The 26,424-nt window shown below is 42.9% G+C and overlaps 1 protein-coding gene across 1 annotated transcript in view; it reads left to right on the top strand.

Annotated features, from left to right (window-relative positions):
• Window positions 1-13,763: 13,763 nt before the first annotated feature.
• LOC115202448 (fibronectin-like) overlaps window positions 13,764-26,424 on the top strand; it is a 198,606-nt gene continuing 185,945 nt past the window's right edge. The window contains exons 1-2 of the mRNA XM_029766599.1: window positions 13,764-13,880; window positions 19,019-19,195. Of these exons, the coding sequence (XP_029622459.1) occupies window positions 19,052-19,195 (144 nt within the window). The 5' untranslated portion in view covers window positions 13,764-13,880; window positions 19,019-19,051. The remainder of the gene's footprint in view (window positions 13,881-19,018; window positions 19,196-26,424) is intronic.

The raw sequence follows: 26,424 nt of genomic DNA, 5'->3' as shown, positions 1-26,424 counted from the left end.
GGGTGGTTGTTTTTTCGTATAGTCCTTGTGTCCTTATGGAAACTGTTGTTTGGCGTTGGTTTATTTTGTTTAAGTGTTCACTCGTAATAAAAAAAGAAGATGAGCACGATACCCACTGCACCTTGGTCTGTCCTTTACGACGCCCCTGACATCTGTAACTTGAACTTTCAGTTTGATGTGATCTCTACTTACTTCCTGTTAACCACATGTTACCTTGTATCTGAACCTACCATCCAGTGGTACATTAGTTCATAATTGTTTGACCAAATAACCTAAAGGTTATGCTGATATTGACACGAAAGGTGGGGTCGTTCAGACTATAAAAAACATGTGGACACGTTACTCCAATCTTACATTTCATGCTCACTCAGTACATCTTGTTATGTTCGTCTTAACATATTTGGATTCAACTCTCAAAGACTGTGGTAAGATTTACTTTCCTTATTTCACCAAAAATTATCCTTTTTGAGGTGGCTTTATTGTCTGATTCTTATGTAATATGTTTGTGTCTCTGGAAGACTAAGCAGGTGAACGGTAACTGGGCCAAAGTACATAGCTATGCCAAATACTGAAGTGTGCTTGATTTAGCTTGACCACCGTGCATGTATTGCTAGTTGGGTAGAGTTTGTGTCGCTAGTTGGGTAGAGATTGTGTCGCTAGTTGGGTAGAGATTGTGTCGCTAGTTGGGTAGAGATTGTGTTGCTAGTTGGGTAGAGATTGTGTCGCTATTTGGGTAGAGATTGTGTCGCTATTTGGGTAGAGATTGTATCGCTATTTGGGGTAGAGATTGTGTCGCTATTTGTGGTAGAGATTGTGTCGCTATTTGTGGTAGAGATTGTGTCGCTAGTTGGGTAGAGATTGTGTCGCTAGTTGGGTAGAGATTGTGTCGCTAGTTGGGTAGAGATTGTGTCACTAGTTGGGTAGAGATTGTGTCGCTAGTTGGGTAGAGATTGTGTCGCTAGTTGGGTAGAGATTGTGTCGCTAGTTGGGTAGAGATTGTGTCACTAGTTGGGTAGAGATTGTGTCGCTAGTTGGGTAGAGATTGTGTCGCTAGTTGGGTAGAGATTGAGTCGATAGTTGGGTAGAGATTGTGTCGCTAGTTGGGTAGAGATTGTGTCGCTAGTTGGGTAGAGATTGTGTCGCTAGTTGGGTAGAGATTGTGTCACTAGTTGGGTAGAGATTGTGTCACTAGTTGGGTAGAGTTTGCACTTGGGACTATCCTTTTTTCCCTTTGTACTGGGTAAGCTAAGTCAAGCTCACCTCCAATATTTGACTTGATGATACATAAGACACAGATACAAACCTACACTAGAGCTGAAGTAACAGAGGAAAATATAGCATTTAAGTCTAGAAATGTAAGAGACAATCTATACAAAACACAGGTGGAAAACCCAACCATGCTGACCATGAATATTGATGACGACACGTATGCCAAGAAGCCCAGTGTTACATTTTCAGGTATCAATTCAATTAGAAACACACACAGCTTTAGTTTCTTACATTTCTGGATGATATCCGTTTTTTTTATTACCAGAGAGAGTTCAAAGCTCTTACATGATATTTCCCTTTGATTCAGCTAATTTTCAGTGGTGGAAGAGACCATCCGGAGTTGCTGCAGTGTGTCTGGGGCTGCTGTGTGTTCTCCTATTGGCTGGGATCATAGGCCTGTCTGTCCACTGTAAGTTTAGAATGTTTTGACAGAAACATTTGTAAACTAAAATGGTGTGATAGTTAAACATATTTATAAACGTTTTCCTTTTAAAGATGGAGTCATTGCTCATCACTACTCAACAGAGAGAGACCAACAGGCCAGTTTCAGCTTTCTGACTAAAGGAACCCACCAGTTATAATAACTTGACTAAAGAGGGAGACCAGCTACAGAACAGTTACAACAACCTGACTTTAGAGGGAGACCAGCTACAGACCAGTTACAACAACCTGACTACAAAGAGAGAGCAGCTACAGACCATCTACAACAACCTGACTAAAGAGAGAGACCAGTTACAGACCAGTTACAACAACCTGACTAAAAAGAGAGACCAGCTACAGACCAGTTACAACAACCTGATAGAAGAGAGAAACCAGATACAGACCAGTTACAAAACCCTGACTAAAGAGAGAGACCAGCTACAGAGTAGTCTCACAACCAAAACTAAGGAGAGAGACCAGCTACAGAATAACCTAAATACCATGACCACAGAGCGACACCAGCTACAGAATAGACTAAATTCCAGGACCACAGGGAGAGACCAGCTACAGAAAATGCTCACCACAAGTACCAAAGACAGGGACCAGCAGCAAAATAGTTATGATCAATTAAAGAATAGCCTTAACTCCAGGACCACAGAGAGAGATCAGTTACAGAATAGTCTCACAACCAAAACTAAGGACAGAGACCAGTTGCAGAATACTCTCACCACAATAACTCAGGAGAGAGACCAGCTACGGAAGAGTCTAAATACCATGACCACAGAGAGAGACCAGGGTTGAGACCAAGACGCAGCGGGAAAATGTACACTCATCTTCTTTTATTATGTGAAGAAGGAAAAACACAAAAAAACTTATACAAAACACAAAACGAACTTGACAGTCTTGTAAGGCACACATAGCTAAACAAGAACAATCTACCACAAAACACTAACACAAACACATACCTATTTATAGGACCCTCAATCAGAGGCAACTAGAAAACACCTGCCTCCAATTGAGAGTCCAACCCCCAATTACCTAAACATAGAAATACAAATGACTAGACTAAACATAGAAATACATTAACATAGAACAGTGCCCAAAACCCAGAATAATAAATCAAACACCCAACTACTAACACAACCAGCCCGAACCACATAAAACAAATACCCCCTGCCACGTCCTTACCAAACTACAATAAAAAATTACCCCTTTTACTGGTCAGGACGTGACAGCTACATAATAGTCTAAATACCATGACCACAGAGAGAGATCAGTTAAAAACAGGCTTAGTTTCTATGGTGAGTGCAATCTTTTATTTGCTTAATTTAGAAGTATAATTTTATTTCATACTTAGAAGAGATGTAATATATTTGTAGACGTTTAAATGCCTGCTGTTCTGTTGTGTTTATTTCAGAGAAACCCTGTCTGGATGGATGGTGGAAGTTTGGCACCAGCTGTTACTATGTCTCCTCCACGATGGACACAGGCGGGGGAGGTCAGAAGGCGTGCTGGCAATGGGTGCTGACTTGGTTATTATAAACAGCAAAGAAGAACAGGTAATCGATAATACATTAGTAATACTATAATACTACTTTTCCATTATTATTATTATTATTATTATTATTATTATCTACTTCTCTGATTAGTATTCAACATGTGTAACCAATTGTATCACTAATGTTCATGTCACTGTCATTTTATAAATTATAGTTCCTGACAGAATAGCAAGTTTGCATTAGACAATATCTTGACCTATACAGTCGTGGCCAAAAGTTTTGAGAATGTATAATTACAAGCATTTCATAAGTGTCAAAGGCTTTTATTGACAATTACATGAAGTTGATGCAAAGAGTCAATAGTTACAACAGTGTTGACTCTTCTTTTTCAAGACCTCTGCAATCCGCCCTGGCATGCTGTCAATTAACTTCTGGGCCACATCCTGACTAATGGCAGCCCATTCTTGCATAATCAATGCTTGGAGTTTGTCAGAATTTTGAGGATTGACCACAAATTCTCAATGGGATTAAGGTCTGGGGAGTTTCCTGGCCATGGACCCAAAATATCAATGTTTTGTTCCCCGAGCCACTTAGTTATCACTTTGCCTTATGGCAAGATGCTCCATCATGCTGGAAAAGGCAGTGCTCGTCACCAAACTGTTCCTGGATGGTTGGGAGTAGTTGCTCTTGGAGAATGTGTAGGTACCATTCTTTATTCATGGCTGTGTTCTTAGGCAAAATTGTGAGTGAGCCCACTCCCTTGGCTGAGAAGCAACCCCACACATGAATGGTCTCAGGATGCTTTACTGTTGGCATGACACAGGACTGATGGTAGTGCTCACCTTGTCTTCTCTGGACAAGCTTTTTTCCGGATGCCCCAAACAAATGATTCATCAGAGAAAATGACTTTACCCCAGTCCTCAGCAGTCCAATCCCTGTACCTTTTGCAGAATATCAGTCTGTCCCTGATGTTTTTCCTGGAGAGAAGTGGCTTCTTTGCTGCCCTTCTTGACACCAGGCCATCCTCCAAAAGTATTTGCCTCACTGTGCGTGCAGATACACTCTGCTGCCATTCCTGAGCTAGCTCTGTACTGGTGGTGCCCCGATCCCGCAGCTGAATCAACTTTAGGAGATGGTCCTGCCGCTTGCTGGACTTTCTTGGGCGCCCTGAAGCCTTCTTCACAACTATTGAACCGCTCTCCGATAAATGGTTGATTTAGGTGCAACTGGCAGCAATATCCTTGCCTGTGAAGCACTTTTTGTGCAAAGCAATGATGACGGCACGTGTTTCCTTGCAGGCAACCATGGTTGACAGAGGAAGAACAATGATTCCAAGCACCACCCTCCTTTTGAAGCTTCCAGACTGTTATTCAAACTCAATCAGCATGACAGAGTGATCTCCAGCCTTGTCCTCGTCAACACTCACACCTGTGTTAACGAGAGAATCACTGACATGATATCAGCTGGTCCTTTTGTGGCAGGGCTGAAATGCAGTGGAAATGTTTTGGGGGGATTCAGTTCATTTGCATGGCAAAGAGGGACTTTGCAATTAATTGCAATTCATCTGATCACTCTTCATAACATTCTGGAGTACATGCAAATTGCCATCATAGAAACTGAGGCAGCAGACTTTGTGAAAATTAATATTTGTGTCATTCTCAAAACGTTTGGCCTCGACTGTACTATAGTGTAACAGCTGAGGTTGCAACCTGATCTCATAGTTTCACTTCGAACTTTTTACAGTCTGATAATCTCGTCCTCAACCAGCTCTCTCTCCCTCTCTGTAGAATGGTAACAACTGAGCCAGGGGACTAGGTTAACTGTCTGATTCTCTATGTAGAATGGTTACAACTGAGCCTGGGGACTAGGTTAACTGTCTGATTCTCTATGTTGTATTGGATGATTTTCAACTCTGATTCTGTGTGTTGTTTATAGCTATTGGATGGAAGGGAACCAAATAATTTGAGTGACAAGGGGGTTTGTGTTGAGATCTCACAGACGGCATCAGACCCATTGAAGAGTTGGAAGGCTGCACCATGTACTTCAAGTTACTGGATGTGTGAAAAACCGTTCACCCCATAGTCTAATTATAATAGCTAATGTAACCCCATATCTTATGGAGTTGAACTGGTTTTCACTGTGTTAGGCTGAACCTGTTTTTGTTTCTATTTGTAACTACATTGAAAGATGTATTTGATGTCTTTAAAGAGACCATGTCCATGTGGAGTTTGTCCACCATTCATCAGGCCCAGGGGAGTGGATCTGTGGACTAGTAGTCTCTAACTGTGGTTTATATATTATTATTTTTGACCATAATTTACTATTATTTTCTTTACAAAATGTACCATTCTGGTGTGCATAATATATATATATTTTTAAAGTTTTTACAGTTATCAATCCATTTCAAATGCAGCAGTGTTCTATATTTGTGTCCATTCTGTTCCATATGTACCATGTGTTCATTCTCCTGATTAAATACATCTATATACTGTGATTAAGATATGTCATTTACTTGTCAGGTATACTGTATTACTAAGTGTTGTAATGTACTAATAGTAACTCCAGTGTTTTCCTTCTAAAGGGTGTCAGTTATTAGTTGACATAGCACAGTAAAAACACTTTAGTTAATAGATAGTAAATAGTCCTTATCAGTAAAGTTAAAGCAGTACCAGAATTGACCACTAGATGTGTTGGTTCATCCATGGACATGTGATCAGAGCCTGTACTCACAAAGCGTCCCAGAGTAAGTGCTGATCAAGAAACAGTTTTTTTCATTGACCTCTCTCTCGTAATGTTAGAATATATTTTTTACTTAGCTTACCCAGTACGAAGGAACCAATGGGATAGTCCCAAAACTGCAAACTCTGCCCAACCAGCAACACAATACTCCTGTTGGATAAAATATTCACATTTAAAACATCTGTGCAGTATTCTGCAGCTACACATACTACCCGTTTCCAACCACTTTTCAGGATAAACCCAAATTAACCACGTTACCTTGTATCTGAACCCACCGTCCAATGGTACGTTAGTTCATTATTGTTTGGCCAAATAAGGTAACTGATGTCCTGATGTAAACACATAATGCAGGGTGTTTAAACTTTAAAACACACGTTACTCCAATCTTACATTTCATTCGGTACATTTTGCTACATTTGTATTATTTACAAACCAATATATCACAGTTGGATGCATATGTTTTCACTTCTCAAAGACTTATTTTCTCCACTTCACCAGATATGATCATTTTCTGCATTCTCTAGTTGCGCCGGGATTGGCTCAGTGTTCTGTCACACATGGGACACTACGTCACCACAAAATCTACAAGGAGAGCTCGACAATTCAAGCCCCTTTGCTGCTGCCATAGATTTACATTCGAAGTGCCCATCCAAGAAGGCTTAAGGTCATTGGCCACAAATAAAATGACGTCAAATTCCCCTTACATCTACCGTAGCTTTTATTAGGCTGATCATGTCAATATCATACTTTCAAAATCTTAGCTATCAAGCTAGACAAGCAGTCATCAGTCATCATCATGAATCAAGTTGACAATCTACTGGCAAATCCTTTTCAATCCTTGTCATATGAAGAGAAATTATACATAAAACACATCGGTGCTCATCGGCCATTGGACATAAACATTACACAACAAGTTGGAAATAACAAATTCAACAATGAGTGGTTTAGAAGGAATCAGTGGCTAACAGCAAGTGTTGCATAGCAATCACTATCCTGCTATTCAGTGGAGAGGGTGTGTGGTCCAAGTCTGGGTTTAAGGGTCTCTTTTAAAACCTTAATAGGATAAACACACATGCAACAACATGGGCCAGAAAAGGTTGAAAACATTGGCGATTCTGTCAATCCAGCATGACTTCTGCCAAGTTCAAAACAACTGGAAACTCGGAACTGCGAAATCTCAGACTTGAGTGAGTTCAAGAGAAATGGGACATTGGAAAAAAATGAGCTCTGACTGGGAAAATACGTTTTGAACGGTCATCTAACTCGTAAGTTCAAGTCGGGAACTCAGGCCTCTTTCTAGATCTCCGACCTGAAGATCACTGACATCATGATTCAACCTTGTTTTTTCCAGAGTTCCCAGTTGTCTTGAAAGCACCATAAATCCAAGATATTCCCACAAGAAGGACCCCCGCACCACCTTACTGTTCAAGTGAGCACTGCACAACAAGGTGAGTCCAAAAAAGTATTGTATGCTGCTTCATAAATTGTTATGCCAGGGAGATATGTATACTGTAGCTAAGAAAGAAAATACTAAGTGTATGTTGTGTAGTAAACTGTTAGTAGCCCATCTGCCTCATCCTAAAAATGTGATCCCTTTCCCCCTCATAACTTAGCCTACTGTTCTGACTTGGTGGTGCACATGTAGCCTATAAACTGTTTTAGAGAAACGTCATCATCGAATATTGTAAGAGCTTTCATTGTCTGCTTATACACCTCCTTTATTTATCCTACGGTTCTGACTTGGAGTACAGGGAGAATACTGTAAGAAAGGCCCATGTTCTGAATTTTATCACTGTACATTTCAAAAGTGCTGAACATATAGTTTTATTGACTACGTCCTTCTCATTAGTGTCTTCATCGAAATTACAGAATGCCTCTTGTCCGCTCACCTTTCCCTTATGCTGAAGTTTGTACATCTCAATTGTCAGTAGAAACTACATTTGTTTAAGCAAATCAGCAATATCAGATTTGTTTTTTGAAAAGGCAGTAAATGAGGCTGAATGAACTGTTTCGCTGCCAGACAAGGCTTCACTAAGAGCCAGGTGTAGCAGTGGTAAGGTGTTGGGACTCTGCTGTTGGGACAGCATTGTGTGCACCGTTTGTCACCGTTATAGTACAGTTAATGTATTGTTCAGTGTTGTGTTCAGTTGTGCAGTGGCTTTGCTGGCATGCATTCTGTTTAAAGAAAAGAAAATGTGTCTCCTTGCCGAAGGTAACAGACATATTTGGGAAACTGAACGAACTGAACAAAAGTATGCAGGGGAAATACAAAAACATTCTACAGATGAGTGACCGAATCAGTGGATTCAGAGGAAATGATTATTATTGGAGAGAGTCTTTCAAAAACGAACCATGCCCCCTTCCCTCGACTGTGCATTTTTCTAACAAACAACAGCGTCAGTAAGTGTCCCACATGAGTGATGACTGCTCACCTCCAACGCTTGAAAGAGCACTTTGGGACCTACTTCCCAATCCGAAATCAGTTGACTTGCCTGTAAGTGAAATCGAACAACTGATAGAGCTGTCATGACTGAATGCTGCAGACAACGCATTCAGGGGTCAATGTATCACTGGATGAGTGTCAACAAGATGCATACCCAGCATTGTTAAAATAACAGTTTTTATTCAATCTGAGCATACTAGTTCACACCCTAAAATAAGACAAGGTTCCAATGCAGTCTATGAAGAGGGAGGTCTATTAGGATTATGTGAACAGCTATTCTGCTATACTATTACAAACAGCAGTAATACTGTTCACATTTTGGTCAAAAGTTAAGACTGAAATCCAGCTTTGTAGTATCTGGTTTATCTTGTCACAAAGTGTCCTGGTTCAATTATTTTCAGTTTCAGAGAAAATGGAGTGTCAAATAGTGGCTACACAATCCAAGAAAAAACCAAAGCAAACAGTTACTGTATTCTGTCTTTGTTCCACCGTGATTTGACTGCAGTTACTGTGGTTTGTCTTGGTTTTCTGTCAGGCTCCGAGTTCAGGTCAAACCAATCATGACACCCTCAGACACACCATGAGACATCCAGTGATCCCCAGAATAAAGATGGCACATTCCCACGGAAAATGTTTGGTTGAACTCTCATTGAAATGTAAATAACCAGATAACGGTAAGATAGCAAACAAAGTATGTAAAAGTTAGCTAACATTAAGCAACTGACAGCATTGTAACTATATTTATACAATGTCAAATATTCTTAAGTTTAAACATTCTCCATGATTAAATAGTTCTCACCTTATAATGAAAAAATGTGTCAGGGTTACATTCAAAACATCAAAACATGTCTACATAAAACCATTAAATACATCTAGAATGTAGTTAGATCTCTCAAACGGTTTCCATCAAACAGAAAAACAACAAGAAAGATGGATTAACACATTTATATTTCAGATCCTATACTTTACATTTACCCATATAGTTGTTTAAGGTGATACAAAGGGAGAGTGCAAACAGTTTGTGAACTCTGCAAATAATGTTTCCACTCAGAGAATGAGAACGGTAGGCTAACTGACTGTAATTAATACATGCATTAACAGAATTTAATGTAACCAAATGACAGGGTATTAAAGGTATATTTACAAGGCCTACTGGTGACATATGTAATGGGGAATTGATAAACAATTAACAAAGGGCAAACAATTCACACAATTAAACAACGAATGCTCAAGAATTGGAGGGCGACAGCTGAGCGCATTCTGGAATTGCTGATGAAGTGCATCCATTCTGGAGAGAGATGCCACACCCCCCTACCCCTGATGAAGTGCATCCATTCTGGAGAGAGATGCCACACCCCCTCCCCCTGATGAAGTGCATCCATTCTGGAGAGAGATGCCACACCCCCCTCCCCCTGATGAAGTGCATCCATTCTGGAGAGAGATGCCACACCCCCCTCCCCCTGATGAAGTGCATCCATTCTGGAGAGAGATGCCACACCCCCCTCCCCCTGATGAAGTGCATCCATTCTGGAGAGAGATGCCACACCCCCCTCCCCTTCTTCTTGTTGCAACATTTTCCATTAAACTCAAGACACATTATCTTCACACATATTTTAGATGCTTTTCACTGACAGCCACAACTCAATCAGCTAGGCCTATTGCCACATGCTCTGCCCAAATTGCAGGCTTCCCACATAGGCCTTGGCCTACGCACTTGTGATGTGTAACAATCCACAACAAAAATATATTTGTAAATAAGCTAATGATCCTCTGTGGCGTTGTCATGCTCTCTGGTGAAGTAATTTGAATGATTTTTATTCAGGCAGGATTAATTAGATACTTTTGGCAAAACATCAATTTACTTTAGGGGAAGCATGCATCCAAACAGTGCACAGGATGCACCCGGCAACTTTCCCTTCCAATTCGCAAGAGGCTGAAACCAGAGATCTGTATATAATGACGTGATGCTCCGTCCGAACAATGGGATTAGTCGTCCCAAAGGCAGGGAGGCAGGCTACAAGCTTAGGTCTGCATATTATGCCAATAGAAACACACAGTATGTAGCCCATGTATCAGATGCTGTCTGGCCAGAAATCTTATGACATGCCATACTCTTTTGGTCCAGACAGCATCAGATACATGGTCTACACATACTGAGACAGAGGAGTGCTGTTTCACTGTCCAGGCAGCATCAGATACATGGTCTACACATACTGAGACAAAGAGGTGCTGTTTCACTGTCCAGACAGCATCAGATACATGGTCTACACATACTGAGACAGAGAGGTGCTGTTTCACTGTCCAGACAGCATCAGATACATGGTCTACACATACTGAGACAGAGGGGCACTGTTTCACTGTCCAGACAACATCAGATACATGGTCTACACATACTGAGACAGAGAGGCGCTGTTTCACTGTCCAGACAGCATCTGATACATGGTCTACACATACTGAGACAGAGAGGTGCTGTTTCACTGTCCAGACAGCATCAGATACATGGTCTACACATACTGAGACAGAGAGGTGCAGTTTCACTGTCCAGACAGCATCAGATACATGGTCTACACATACTGAGACAGAGGTGCTGTTTCACTGTCCAGACAGCATCAGATACATGGTCTACACATACTGAGACAGAGAGGTGCTGTTTCACTGTCCAGACAGCATCAGATACATGGTCTACACATACTGAGACAGAGGGGCGCTGTTTCACTGTCCAGGCAGCATCAGATACATGGTCTACACATACTGAGACAGAGGGGCGCTGTTTCGCTGTCCAGACAGCATCAGATACATGGTCTACACATACTGAGACAGAGAGGTGCTGTTTCACTGTCCAGACAGCATCAGATACATGGTCTACACATACTGAGACAGAGGGGGGCTGTTTCACTGTCCAGACAGCATCAGATACTTGGTCTACACATACTGAGACAGAGAGGTGCTGTTTCACTGTCCAGACATCATCAGATACATGGTCTACACATACTGAGACAGAGAGGTGCTGTTTCACTGTCCAGACAGCATCAGATACATGGTCTACACATACTGAGACAGAGGGGGGCTGTTCCACTGTCCAGACAGCATCAGATACTTGGTCTACACATACTGAGACAGAGAGGTGCTGTTTCACTGTCCAGACAGCATCAGATACATGGTCTACACATACTGAGACAGAGAGGTGCTGTTTCACTGTCCAGACAGCATCAGATACATGGTCTACACATACTGAGACAGAGAGGTGCTGTTTCACTCGCATGGACGCTTTATCTGAGATTTATGCTTCTTTCTGTCGGCACTCGTCTGGGTCAAATAAATGATCAATATATCAATATTTTATTTGGACGGTCAAGGAGATATGATAGGGCAGGCTAGGAGGTATGGTAGGGCGGGCTAGGAGGTATGGTAGGGCGGGCTAGGCCTCCTAAGGACCGCCCATAACACCAGCCCTGTTGCCAGGAAACAAAACCAAAGCATTGATTGCTGTCATAACCTGCCGATAGACTGCTTACAGGGTAAGGAAACCAAAATGTAATTTTGTAATTTGGGTGAACTATCCCTTTTACACATTTAGATTTTAGATACTGCACTTTGCATCTGCATTACCCATATAGTTGTTTAACGTCATACAATGGCAGAGTGCAGTATCAGCATTTTAGGGGTCATAGGTTATGTCACGATAACTCTAACAGGCAGGAGGGGTGAAGTCAGGCGCAGGAGACGTAGGTACGTGGGACAACACATTTAATAAACACCATGCAAAAATGCCGTAACAAAAGCCGGGTACACAATCCAGCAACAGGCAGAACCATAAACCGAGTCGGGACGCAGCCCAAAAACCCCGTATGCCGAAAAAACAGAATGGACCTGGAAAACCCAAATCCCCAACCTACAAACACAATGACACGAAATAATCCCGCACAATCCCAAACCTAAAACAGAAAATGTAGCATAGTTTTGTTTGATAAAAATACATTTTGATATTCAAATGTTGGAACTGGGTTCTAAAGTTTCAACCCATTTTATGGCATTAAAGTAATTCAATTAATTGTTTTTAATTGGTACCGGGTTCAGATGAGTCTTGTGAGGCTTGTGTTCATCGAAGAGTAAAACAACCGACCTGTACGTGTTCATGTGAGTCTCAACTTTCGATGGTGGGGTCATATTATACTTTGTAGGGCCACAACATTTTGGCCATCTCAGTCTCCGGACTTGAACCCCATTGAAAACCTGTGGTTTGAATTGAAGAGGGCAGTCCATAAGCACAGACGAAGGATGTCCAGGATATGGAAAGATTATGTATGGAGGAGTGGTCTAAGTTCTCTCCCAATGTGTTCTCCAATCTCTTTTATATTTTTTCTTTTTTTGAGGTCTCAGCGTTGTTATCCTCGCAAGGGGAGGGTGATAGAGTATTGAAAACAGGGTGTCACACCCTGATCTGATTCACCTGTCTTTGTGCTTGTCTCCAACCCCCTCCAGGTGTCACCCATCTTCCCCATTATCCTCAGTGTATTTATACCTGTGTTTTCTGTTTGTCTGTGACCATTTCGTCTTGTCTTGTCAAGTCAACCAGTGTGTTTTTCCGGGCTCCTTGATTTCATAATCTCTGTTTTTCTAGTCCTCCTAGGTTCTGACATTTTGACTGTGGTCGCCTGCCTGAACAATTAGCCTGCCCTGACCTCGAGCCTGCCTGCCGCCCTGTACCTTTTGGACTCTCACCTGCTTTATGAACTTCTGCTTGTCCTCGACCTGCCTCTTGCCTGCCCCTTGTCTACTTCGACGACATCCTTTATTTCTCCCGTTCTGCTTCTTAATAAATATCAGCGACTCGAACCATCTGCCTCCGGTGTCTGCATCTGTGTCTCGCCCTGCGTCGTTATACAAGGGATCCAATAATTTGGACCCCTATCTTTTTTAGATTGTAAATTGTACTAGTATAAAATATATATTTTGTTGCATACAATATAGCTCAGTATTTGTATGATTTTTTAAAATAGTATTTTCTGCTCATTTTAATCAAGGGACCCAATAATTCTGGACCCCACTGTATGTGGGTGAGTCAATTTATTTGAATGGCATTATTTTTACATGATTTAATACATGTTCTCCATCTGAAGAATACATTAAAAGTAAACTTTATTACATTAAACAAAATGTTGAATCAGTTTGAGACTACAGGAAATAAGTTGACTGCTTTGTTAAACAACAACAGTCACGGTTGCTTTGGTTGTCAACAGCCTTGTGGAAAAACAGGAATCCCTGAAGTTGTTGCAGGTGAGGCATGCGGCATGCAAGGGTGGGGCAACTGTTCCTGCACCTGAACTAGACAGACTGGAACAACCTCTGTGATTAACAAGAAATCACCTGACTGACTAGAAAGGGAAAACCTTCAAACTAAGGGTGACCTGTCACTTCATGAAGTACAACTTGGCCTCACATCACTATAAAACATCAGCTGTAGCTCCACTTGCAGACATACGACTCCAGATACCCAACTCAACAGGCAGGTAAGGATGTCTATAAAGTCACTATTACAAGACACAAGCCTGATACAATAAATGGGTGTTTTGTCTTTCTAACCTGACATGAAATGAAGTATGACTTTTGTAAAGGCTATATGCAATTTATTTTTTACAAAACTGGATGGTGTTAAGATATAGATGGGAGGGGTTGAATGGAGCAGAAGGGTGGGACTAATAACAACAAGAGAAGAAATGTAAAATATACAGTGTCCGTAAAATGTATGTAGGTTCAGTACTTTTGTGAAACAGCACAGTTAAAAATATATGGCAAATAGAAATCAAACTGGATGGACATCAGAAATAGACGGGAGAGGTTGAGTAAGGAAAGGACTAAAAAAATACAACTATTGTAAAATATACTGTGTCTGTGAAATGTATATAGAATGTGTTAGCTGGAAGTAGAAGACTAAGTGTTGTTCATTAGTTTCCTCTAATTAGAGGAGGGGTGGAAGGGTTAGTGGAAAATAATAAAGGAAAATATATTTTAAAAAGGTATGTATATATGTGTCTATGCATTTATATATGTGCAGTTGAAGTCGCAAGTTTACATACACCTTAGCCAAATACATTTAAACTCAGTTTCTCACAATTCCTGACATTTAATCCTCGTAAAAATTCCCTGTCTTATGTCAGTTCGGATCACCACTTTATTTTAAGAATGTGAAATGTCAGAATAATAGTAGAGGGAATGATTTATATCAGATTTTCTTTCTTTCATCACATTCCCAGTGGGTCAGAGGTTTACATACACTCAATTAGTATTTGGTAGCATTGCCTTTAAATTGTTTAACTTGGGTCAAACTTTTTGGGTAGCCTTCCACAAGCTTCCCACAATAAGTTGGGTGAATTTTGGCCCATTCCTCCTGACAGAGCTGGTGTAACTGAGTCAGGATTGTAGGCCTCCTTGCTCACACACGCTTTTTTAGTTCTGCCCACACTGTCACGGCTGTTCGAAGGAGCGGACCAAGATGCAGCGTTTTCGTAGTTCCACAATTTATTAAAATAGTGAAAACGAATACAAATAAACTTAAATTACAAACAACAAACTGTGACGCAGAGAGGGAAACACACTACTCAAAATAATACTCACCCACCAAAACACAAGTGAAACAAACATCAACTAAATATGGCCTCCAATTAGAGACAACGACAACCAGCTGCCTCTAATTGGAGGTCATGCCAAAAAACCCAACATATAAATAGAAAACTAGAATTAAACATAGAAAACATAGAACAAAACCAAAAACACCCCCTGTCACGCCCTGACCTACACTACCATAGAAAATGACAACTTACTATGGTCAGGATGTGACACACACATTTTCTATAGGATTGAGGTCAGGGCTTTGTGATGGCCACTCCAATACCTTGACTTTGTTGTCCTTAAGCCATTTTGCCACAACTTTGGAAGTATGCTTGGGGTCATTGTCCATTTGGAAGACCCATTCGCGACCAAGCTTTAACTTCCTGACTGATGTCTTGAGATGTTGCGTCAATATATACACATCATTTTCCTCCCTCATGATGCCATCTATTTTGTGAAGTGCACCAGTCCCTCCTGCAGCAAAGCACCCCCACAACATGATGCTGCCACCCATGTGCTTCACGGTTGGGATGGTGTTCTTCGGCTTGCAAGCCCCCCCCCTTTTTCCTCCAAACAAAATGATGGTCATTATGGCCAAACAGTTCTTTTTTTGTTTCATCAGACTAGAGGACATTTCTCCAAAAAGTACGATCTTTGTCCCCATGTGCAGTTGCGGTTTTGGAGCAGTGGCTTCTTCTTTGCTGAGCACCCTTTCAGGTTATGTTGATATAGGACTCGTTTTACTGTGGATATAGATAATTTTGTACCTGTTTCCTCCAGCATCTTCACAAGGTCCTTTGCTGTTGTTCTGGGATTGATTTGCACATTTCGCACCAAAGTACGTTCATCTCTAGGAGACAGAACGCGTCTCCTTCCTGAGCGGTATGACGGCTGCGTGGTCCCATGGTGTTTATACTTGTGTTCTATTGTTTGTACAGATGAATGTGGTACCTTCAGAAGTTTGTAAATTGCTCCCATGGATGAACCAGACTTGTGGAGGTCTACAATTTTTTTTCTGAGGTCTTGCTGATTTCTTTAGATTTTTCCCATGATGTCAAGCAAAGAGGCATTGAGTTTTGAAGGTGGGCCTTGAAATACATCCACAGGTACACCTCCAACTGACTCAAATTATGTCAATTAGCCTATCAGAAGCTTCTAAAGCCATGACATCATTTTTGAGAATTTTCCAAGCTCTTTAAAGATACAGTCAACTTAGTGTCTGTAAACTTCTGACTCACTGGAATTGTGAAACAGTGAATTATAAGTGAAATAATTTGTCTGTAAACAATTGTTGGAAAAATTACTTGTGTCATGCACAAAGTAGATGTCCTAACCGACTTGCCAAAACGATATTTTGTTAACAAGAAATTTGTGGAGTTGTTGAAAAACGAGTTTCAATGACTCCAACCTAAGTGTATGTAAACTTCCGACTTCAACTGTATGTACAGCCGTGGCCAAAAGTTTTGAGAATGACACAAATATTAATTTCCACAAAATTTGCTGCTTCAGTGTCTTTAGATATATTTGTCAGATATTACTATGGAATACTGAAGTATAATTTCAAGCATTTCATAAGTGTCAAAGGATTTTATTCACAATTACATGAAGTTGATGAAAAGAGTCAATATTTGCAGTGTTGACCATTCATTTTCAAGACGTCTGCAATCCAACCTGGCATGCTGTCAATTGACTTCTGGGCCACATCCTGACTGATGGCAGCCCTTTCTTGCATAATCAATGCTTGGACTATGACAGAATTTGTGGGTTTTTGTTTGTCCACCCGCCTCTTGGTGTTTGACCACAAGTTCTCAATGGGATTAAGGTCTGGGGAGTTTCCTGGCCATGGACCCAAAATATCGATGTTTTGTTCCCCGAGCCACTTAGTTATCACTTTTGCCTTATGGCAAGGTGCTCCATCATGCTGGAAAAGGCATTGTTTGTCACCAAACTGTTCCTGGATGGTTGGGAGAAGTTGCTCTCAGAGGATGTGTTGGTACCATTCTTTATTCATGGCTGTGTTCTTAGGCAAAATTGTGAGTGAGCCCACTCCCTTGGTTGAGAAGCAACCCCACACATGAATGGTCTCAGGATGCTTTACTGTTGGCATGACACAGGACTGATGGTAGCACTCACCTTGTCTTCCCAGGACAAGCTTTTTTCCGGATTCCCCAAACAATCGGAAAGGGGATTCATCAGAGAAAATGACTTTACCCCAGTCCTCAGCAGTCCAATCCCTGTACCTTTTGCAGAATATCAATCTGTCCCTGATGTTTTTCCTGGAGAGAAGTGGCTTCTTTGCTGCCCTTCTTGACACAAGGCCATTCTCCAAAAGTCTTTGCCTCACTGTGCGTGCAGATGCACTCACACCTGCCTGCTGCCATTCCTGAGCAAGCTCTGTACTGGTGGTGCCCCGATCCCGCAGCTGAATCAACTTTAGGAGACGGTCCTGGCGCATGCTGGACTTTCTTGTCAAGAAGGGCATCCTGAAGCCTTCTTCACAACAATTGAACCGCTCTCCTTGAAGTTCTTGATGATTCGATAAAAGGTTGATTCAGGTGCAATCTTACTGACAGCAATATCCTTGCCTGTGAAGCCCTTTTTGTGCAAAGCAATGATGACAACACATGTTTACTTGCAGGTAACCATGGTTGACAGAGGAAGAACAATGATTCCAAGCACCACTTCCAGTCTGTTTGTTGAATTCAATCTGCATGACAGAGTGATCTCCAGCAACGTCCTCTTCAACACCCACACCTGTGTTAACGAGATAATCCCTGACATGATGTCAGCTGGTCCTATTGTGGCAGGGCTGAAATGCAGTGGAAATGTTTTTGGGGGATTCAGTTCATTTGCATTGCAAAGAGGGACTCTGCAGTTAATTGCAATTCATCTGATCACTCTCATAACATTCTAGAGTATAAGCAAATTGCCATCATACAAACTGAGGCAGCAGACTTTGTGAAAATGTATATTTGTGTCATTCTCAAAACTTTTGGCTACGACTGTATATACAGTAGCAGTCACAAGTTTGGACGCACCTACTCATTCAAGGACTTTTCTTTATTTTTACTATTTTCTACATTGTAGAATAGTAGTGAAGACATCAAAACTATGAAATAGTTTAGTAACTATGTAGTAACAAAAAAAGTGTTAACCCTTGTGTGGTGTTCATGTTTGTTAAACAAATAAAAATATATTTTATATTTGAGATTCTTCAAATAGCCACCCTTTGCCTTTGCTCAGCCTCCGACCGCAAGGCACTACAGAGGGTAGTGCGTATGGCCCAGTACATCACTGGGGCCAAGCTTCCTGCCATCCACGACCTCTATATACCAGGCGATGTCAGAAGAAGTCCCTAAAAATTGTCAAAGACTCCAGCCACCCTAGTCATAGAGTGTTCTCTCTGCTACCGCACTGCAAGCTGTACAGGAGTGCCAAAACTAGTTCCAAGAGGCTTCTACACAGCTTCTACCCCCAAGCCATAAGACTCCTGAACATGTAATAAAATGGCTATCCAGACTATTTGCATTGCCCCCCCCCCCCTTTTTTTACACCGCTGCTACTCTGTTATTATCTATGCATAGTCACTTTAATAACTCGACCTACATGTACACATTACCTCCATTACCTCGAGTAACCAGTGCCCCCGCACATTGAACCTGTACCGGTACAGGTTCAATAGAATAGAATCTGATGTGGATCTTGAATCTAATGGTGGTGGAATCAAGGAGAATTGGACTATTTTCCAAAAGAATGGAAAACGGAGCAAGGTAGAGTACAGTGCTGAGAATATCCCTTCTTACAGTATCTTGTAGGAGTACAGTTTGATAATGAGGAGCAGCTGATCGGATTACCAATCTTAAAAAATCTATTTCAGATATCAAAATTGTGGAGAGAGTACTGGGTAAAGTGAAGGGTGTGAGGATCACGAAAGGCGGGCTTGTTTCAATTTTTTTGTACTTCTGAGGATCAGAAGGAATGTGTGTTGCGTCTCAGCCGATTTGAGAAGTTTTACATGTCATGTGTCTCTTCGGAACAGGGCACCCCTCAAGGGAGTAACATCTGGCATCTCATGGGAAGTCGATGTTGCAGAGATGATAAACACCTTGACAAGAAAGGCCCAGCAGAGGAGGTATTAGGTGAACACCTTGACAAGAAAGGCTCAGCAGAGGAAGTATTAGGTGAAAACATTGACAAGGAGAAGGAGGCAGAGATGGTAAGACACACTTACATAATTTACATCCTCAGTGGTAAGCATGTTCCTGTAATGTGTTATGTTATTTTAGTTTTGCTCATTAAAACTTGTTTATGTGACCTAACAAGCAATGTATAGTGTAGAGGATCAGTGTACCATCTTTGTAATAACCAAAAATATCCTATTTTGAAGCTGGTGTTCAAAAATGAAAGTAAAATTATGCAAAAAGGAAACTTTAAGGATGGGAAGCATACAAATGGGCAGAGATGTGGACTCGAGTCATGTGACTTGGACTTGAGTACTACTTGAGTTGCACATTTTGTGACTTGCCATTCGACTTGAGCATCTACTGTATGACTCTTGACTTAACTAGGACTTGAGCTGTATGACTCGATTTGTCATCTCGCTCACAATATTGGAGTGCTGCAGGTTCCGTGCGTTGTGTTCTGTGTCTTGACCAATCATATTCACGGAAATTACAGGTTGCGCAGGCTAGGCACAAAGCTCGATGCAAAGCACGCACTGCACCGCAGAGATGGAACCTAGTCACAATTTTGCAAAAATCATGAGCAAGTCTCAAGTCTTAACCTTCAAGTCCAAAGTAATGATGGGCAAGTCTCAAGTAAAGTGCCAAGTTCCACAGCTCAGGTCGAGTCAAGTCACAAGTCCCTAATTTTGGGTTTCGAGTCGACAAATCAGTTGTTGTTTTTTTTATGCCAAACTGCATCCTTTCACAATCCCCCCCACCCAACCGAATTCAACGATTTCTGGGCTGATGATGCCCTGATGCAGAGGTGGCACCACAGGTCCCAGAGTGGTGGAGCAAATTGTTTTCCCTGGGGCCCAGAGCTTTTTTTTAATCTGGTTACCTAACCAGGTATAAACCAGAACCCTATAGGGTCTGACAGTGATTAATTAGTTGGAAAATGTTTTTATATGGGCAATGATAGGAGAGGGACCCGATTTACATTTGAGTCATTTAGCGGACGCTCTTAGGGTCAAGTGCCTTGCTGAAGGACACATTGGCATATTGTTCACCTAGTTCGAACCAGCGGCCAAAATTAAGAACTTGACTCGACCTGAGCTTCAAACTTAGAAATTTGACGTTTGGAACAATTTAGAAATGTGTTGTTTGTGAAACATGTATAAACGTCTAATTCTAAAGTGAGACTGTGAGATCTTGTTGATCTTTCCACCTGCTAAGGTAAAATATCTAGATACAAACAAAAAGCTTCCAGCAGATGTCGAAGTGCATCAGTTCCAACATCTGTCACATGGTAGACTGATGTCTGAAGCTTCGAACGTCATCATCACATTGTATTGTTGCTTTGATATAAGCATCAGTACATTATATTGAATCAGTAGTGCTTTGAAAACTGCATCAGGATGTTGGAGTATCAATCATCCCATCACAAAAAATAAGTAAAGAAGTAATTTTGTGTGGAAGCCAAAAATGTTTTTACGTCAGAGGCAGAGATGCCTAAGTGGACGCGTCATAATTCCCTTAAAACCTAGCTGTCTAACACGGAAATTGTTCCAATAGTTTTTTCACCATCAATTTTTCCTATAGGGGATTTTAAGAACCACTTCAAACATGGTCTGTGTTTCATGTAGGCTTTCCCTGGCTCTATTCCCTATCCGGCTCTATTTATTCTCAGATTGGAAAATGCTAATTGCCCCTTGTGTGCACTTCCGGTAATACCGTATACCCTGGTATGGAATAGAAATGGTATGACGCACAACCCTAAACAAAATGGTATGACGCACAACCCTAAACAACTGTACACCACAACACTTATAAAACTTGTTTTTGATTCTAGATGTTATCAAATCTGGAGAAGAACAAGTGATGGAAGCAACATGGGGAAAATGGGTGAAGGTTCTAATGGCACCGGAGGGGATGGCTGCTGTTTTATGGGCTCTTAACCAACCGTGCTATTTTGTTTGTTTTTTCGCATTGTTTGTAACATATTTTGTAAATAATGTTGCTGCTACAGTCTCTTAGGAACAAAAAGAGCTTCTGGACATCAGAACATCGATTACTCACCTTGAACTGGAAAAATTATTTTTCTTTAATGAGTCAGACAAGAGGGATTTACTCCAGACAAGGCCCTCATCCCCGTCATTAGCAGGAGAAAGAGACGGAGATATCGCAGAAGGAGATCAGGGTGCCTTGTAAGGATCCGGCGATGAGTGGCTAATCTGCCTTTGTCATCGGTACTCTTGGCCAACGTACAATCGCTGGATAATGAAGTGGATGAACTACAAGCACGGATATCCTACCAACGGGACATTAAAAACTATAATATCTTATGTTTCACCGAGTCGTGGCTGAACAACGACATGAATAACATACAGCTGGCGGGTTATATACTGTATCGGCTAGATAGAACAGCAGCCTCTGGTAAGACAAGGTGTGCCGGTCTATGTATATTTGTAAACAACAGCTGGTGCATGATATCTGAGGAAGTCTCAAGGTTTTGCTCGCCTGAGGTAGAGTATCTCATGATAAGCTGTAGACCACACTATCTACCAAGAGTGTTCATTTATATTTTTCGTAGCTATCTATTTACCACCACAAACCGATGCTGGCACTAAGACCTCACTCAGTGAGCTGTATGCAGCCATAAACAAACAGGAAAATGCTCATCCAGAGGCGGTACTCCTAGTGGCCGGTGACTTTAATGCAGGGAAACTTAAATCCATTTTACCTCATTTCTATCGGCGTGTTAAATGTGCAACCAGAGGGGGAAAAATTCTAGACCACCTTTACTCCACACACAGAGACGCATACAAAGCTCTCCCTCGCCCTCCATTTGGAAAATCTGACCATAATTCTATCCTCTTGATTCCTGCTTACAATCAAAAATGAAAGCAGGAAGTACCAGAGACTCGGTCAATAAAAAAGTGGTCAGATGAAGCAGATGCTAAGCTACAGGACTGTTTTGCTAGCACAGACTGGAATATATTCCGGGATTCTTCCAATGGCATTGAGGAGTACACCATATCAGTCACTGGCTTTGTCAATAAGTGCATCGATGACGTCGTCCCTACAGTGACTGTACATACCCTAACCAGAATCCATGGATTGCAGGCAACATCTGCAGTGAGCTAAAGGGTAGAGCTGCCGCTTTCAAGGAGTGGGTCTCTAACCCGGAAGCTTATTAGAAATCCTGCTATGCCCTCCGACGAACCATCAAAAAGGCAAAGCGTCAATACAGGACTAAGATCGAATCGTACTACACTGGCTACCGACGCTCATCGGATGTGGCAGGGCTTGCACACTATTACAGACTACAAAGGGAAGCACAGCCGCGAGCTCCCCAGTGACACGAGTCTACCAGATGAGCTAAATTACGAGGCGAGTAATACTGAAACATGTATCAGAGCATCAGCATCAGTTTCGAACGACTGTGTGATCACGCTCTCGTAGCCGATGTGAGTAAGACCTTTAAACAGGTCAACATTCACAAGGCCGCAGGGCCAGACGGATTACCAGGACATGTACTCTGAGCATGCGCTGACCAACTGGCAAGTGTCGTCACAGACATTTTCAAACTCTCCTTGTCTGAGTCTGTAATACCAACATGTTTCAAGCAGACCACCATAGTCCCTGTGCCCAAGAACACTAAGGCTACCTGCCTAAATGACTACTGACCCATGGCACTCACATCTGTAGCCATGTAGTACTTTGAAAGGCTGGTCCTGGCTGTCATGACTTGCCCTCCTGGATGGAGATCAAAGGTGCTGGCTAACCAAAGTTTTAAAGACCCCCCTCTACTGGGGTAGTTGGCCAGTTTTATTTATTTGTATTTATTTTGTTTACCCCTTTTTCTCCCCAATTTCGTGTTATCTAATTGGTAGTTACAGTCTTGTCCCATCGCTGCAACTCCCGTACGGACTCGGGAGAGGCGAAAGTCGAGAGCCATGCATCCTCCGAAACACAACCCAGCCAAGCCACACTGCTTCTTGACACAATACCCTCCAACATTTGTTAGGCCATATTATAACAGGCCATCTGTTTGTCAAATATAGTTAGATACAATGCATTCGGAAAGTATTCAGACCCTTTCACTTTTTAAGCATCTTGTTTCGTTACAGCCTTATTCTAAAATGTATTAAATAAACATTTTGCCTATCCCATAATTACAAAGTGAAAATAATATTTTTTTATGTTGCCAATGTATAAAAAATGAAAACAAAAATTTCGAATTTACATAAGTATTCAGACCCTTTGCTATGAGACTCGAAATTCAGCTCAGGTGCATCCTGTTTCCATTGATCATCCTTGATGTTTCTTCAACTTGATTGGAGTCCACCTGTTGTAAATTCAATTGATTGGACATGATTTGGAAAGGCACACACCTGTCTATATAAGGTCCCACAGTACAGTACAGAGAGATCCTTGATGAAAACCTGCTCCAGAGCACTCAGGGCCTCAGACTGGGGCGAAGGTTCACCTTCAACAGGACAACGACCCTAAACACAGAGCCAAGACAACACAGGAATGGCTTCGGGACAAGTCTCTGAATGTCCTTGAGTGGCGCAGCCAGAGCCCGGACTTGAACCCGATCGAACATCTCTGGAGAGACCTGAAAATATCTGTGAAGCGATGCTCCCCATCCAACCTGACAGAGCTTGAGAGGATCTGGAGAGAAGAATGGGAGAAACTCCCCAAATACAGATGTGCCATGCTTGTAGTGTTTTACCCAAGAAGACTCAAGGCTGTAATCGCTGCCAAAGGTGCTTCAACAAAGTTCTGAGTAAAGGGTCTGAATACTTATGGAAATTATATATTTCCTTTTTTTATTTGTAATAAATTAACAAACATTTCTAAAAACCTGTTTTTGCTATTTCATTATGGGGTATTGTGATGGCATAATGGTGTATTGTGTGCAGATTGATGAGAGAAAAAAAATACTTTAATCAATTTTAGAATAAGGCTGTAACGTAACAAAATTCGGAAAAAGTGAAGGGGTCAGAATACTTTCCAAATGCACTGTACAGTACATGCAGCTTCTCTTCTGTCATAATTTGTTGCCCCACAAGACTAAATAAAGTAGTGCTTTCCAGAATAATGTCTTACATTGATAGAATTAATGCGTTAGTAATCTAGTTGACTGTCACGTCCTGGGCAGTATAAGGGTTAATTGTTATTATAGTTTGGTCAGGACGTGGCAGAGGGTATTTGTTTTATGTGGTTCGGGGTGGTGTTTTGGCAGAAGGGCGGTTGATTTATTATTTCCGGGTTTTTTGGTTTATGGTCTATGTATTTCTATGTGTAGTCTGGTTTATGTATTTATATGTTAGGTTGATTGGGGTTTGGGACTCTCAATTGGAGGCAGGTGTTTCCTCGTTGCCTCTGATTGAGAGTCATATATATGGGTAATTGTTTGGTGTAGGTTTTGTGGGAGATTGTTTCTTGTCTAGCGTGTATGAGCCTGAGAAGACTGTTCGGTGATCGTGAGTTTGTTTTGTTGTTTTGGTGTTCATTTTGGAGTTTAATAAATGTTCAAGATGAACAAACACAGTCCTGCTGCATTTTGGTCCTCCTTCACCATCGATAACCGTGACAGAATCTCCCACCACCAAAGGACCAAGCAGCAGAGGAAGGAGCGACAGGTGGACTGGAAGGAGCATAGAGAATTTGAATTGGACAAACGGGAGAAATGGACATGGGAGCAAGTTATGGCCGGAGAGGGCCCATGGAAGAAATGGAGCAAAGACCGGGAATGCTACCGAGGAACACGACTGGCGATTAAACCCGAGAGGCAGCCCCAAGACATTTTTTTGGGGGGGCGAATGGGTAGTTTGGCGGGGCAAGTTTGGAGCCCCAGGCCAAATCCCCGGACTGTGTCACAGAAGCAAGTTAATGGACAGGTCTCGTGCTTCGGGGTAATGAGTATTATGGCGAGGCCAAGTATTTTTAGGCCAGTACGCGCTATACCAGCGCCCCGCATTTACCAGGGGGTAGTGGGCATTCAGCCAGAAAGGGCGATGCCAGGTTTAAGCTCGAGACCGCCAGTAAGGCTCCACAGTCCTATATATCCTGTTCCCGCTCCACGCACTAGCCTAGAGGTGCGTGTTCCCAGTCTGGCACGTCCAGTACCAGCACCACGCACCAGGTTTCAAGTGCGTCAGCCCAGTCCGACTCGTCCTGTTCCCGCTCCCCGCACTAGCCTGGAGGTGCGTGTTCCCAGTCTGGCACGTCCAGTACCAGCACCACGCACCAGGTTTCAAGTGCGTCAGCCCAGTCCGACTCGTCCTGTTCCCGCTCCCCGCACTAGCCTGGAGGGGCGTGTTCCCAGTCTGGCACGGCCAGTACCGGCACCACGCACCAGGCTTCCAGTGCGTCGGCTCAGTCAGGAGTCGCCAGAGCTGCCCGTCAGTCAAGAGTCGCCAGAGCTGCCCGTCAGTCAAGAGTCGCCAGAGCTGCCCACAGTCAAGAGTCGCCAGAGTTGCCCGTCAGTCAAGAGTCGCCAGAGCAGCCCGTCAGTCAAGAGTCGCCAGAGCAGCCCGTCAGTCAAGAGTCGCCAGAGCTGCCCGTCAGTCAAGAGTCGCCAGAGCCGCCCGTCAGTCAAGAGTCGCCAGCGCAGCCCGTCAGTCAAGAGTCGCCAGAGCCGCCCGCCAGTCAAGAGTCGCCAGAGCCGCCCGCCAGTCAAGAGTCGCCAGAGCCGCCCGCCAGTCAAGAGTCGCCAGAGCCGCCCGCCAGTCAGGAGTCGCCAGAGCCGCCCGCCAGTCAGGAGTCGCCAGAGCCGCCCGCCAGTCAGGAGTCGCCAGAGCCGCCCGCCAGTCAGGAGTCGCCAGAGCCGCCCGCCAGTCAGGAGTCGCCAGAGCCGCCCGCCAGTCAGGAGTCGCCAGAGCCGCCCGCCAGTCAGGAGTCGCCAGAGCCGCCCGCCAGTCAGGAGCCGCCAGAGCCACCCACTAGTCAGGAGCCGCCAGAGCCACCCACTAGTCAGGAGCCTCCAGAGTGGCCAGACTGCCCGGAGATGCCAGAGTGGCCAGACTGCCCGGAGATGCCAGAGTGGCCAGACTGCCCGGAGATGCCAGAGTGGCCAGACTGCCCGGAGATGCCAGAGTGGCCCGACTGCCCGGAGATGCCAGAGTGGCCCGACTGCCCGGAGATGCCAGAGTGGCCCAACTGCCCGGAGATGCCAGAGTGGCCCGACTGCCCGGAGATGCCAAAGTGGCCCGACTCCCCGGAGATGCCAGAGTGGCTCGACTGCCCGGAGATGCCAGAGTGGCTCGAC

The sequence above is a fragment of the Salmo trutta genome, chromosome 11 (genome assembly GCF_901001165.1).
Source record: "Salmo trutta chromosome 11, fSalTru1.1, whole genome shotgun sequence".
In the NCBI taxonomy this organism is placed as follows: domain Eukaryota; kingdom Metazoa; phylum Chordata; class Actinopteri; order Salmoniformes; family Salmonidae; genus Salmo; species Salmo trutta.
Note: the sequence above shows the minus strand (reverse complement) of the source record. Positions and strands in the feature narration are given on the sequence as shown.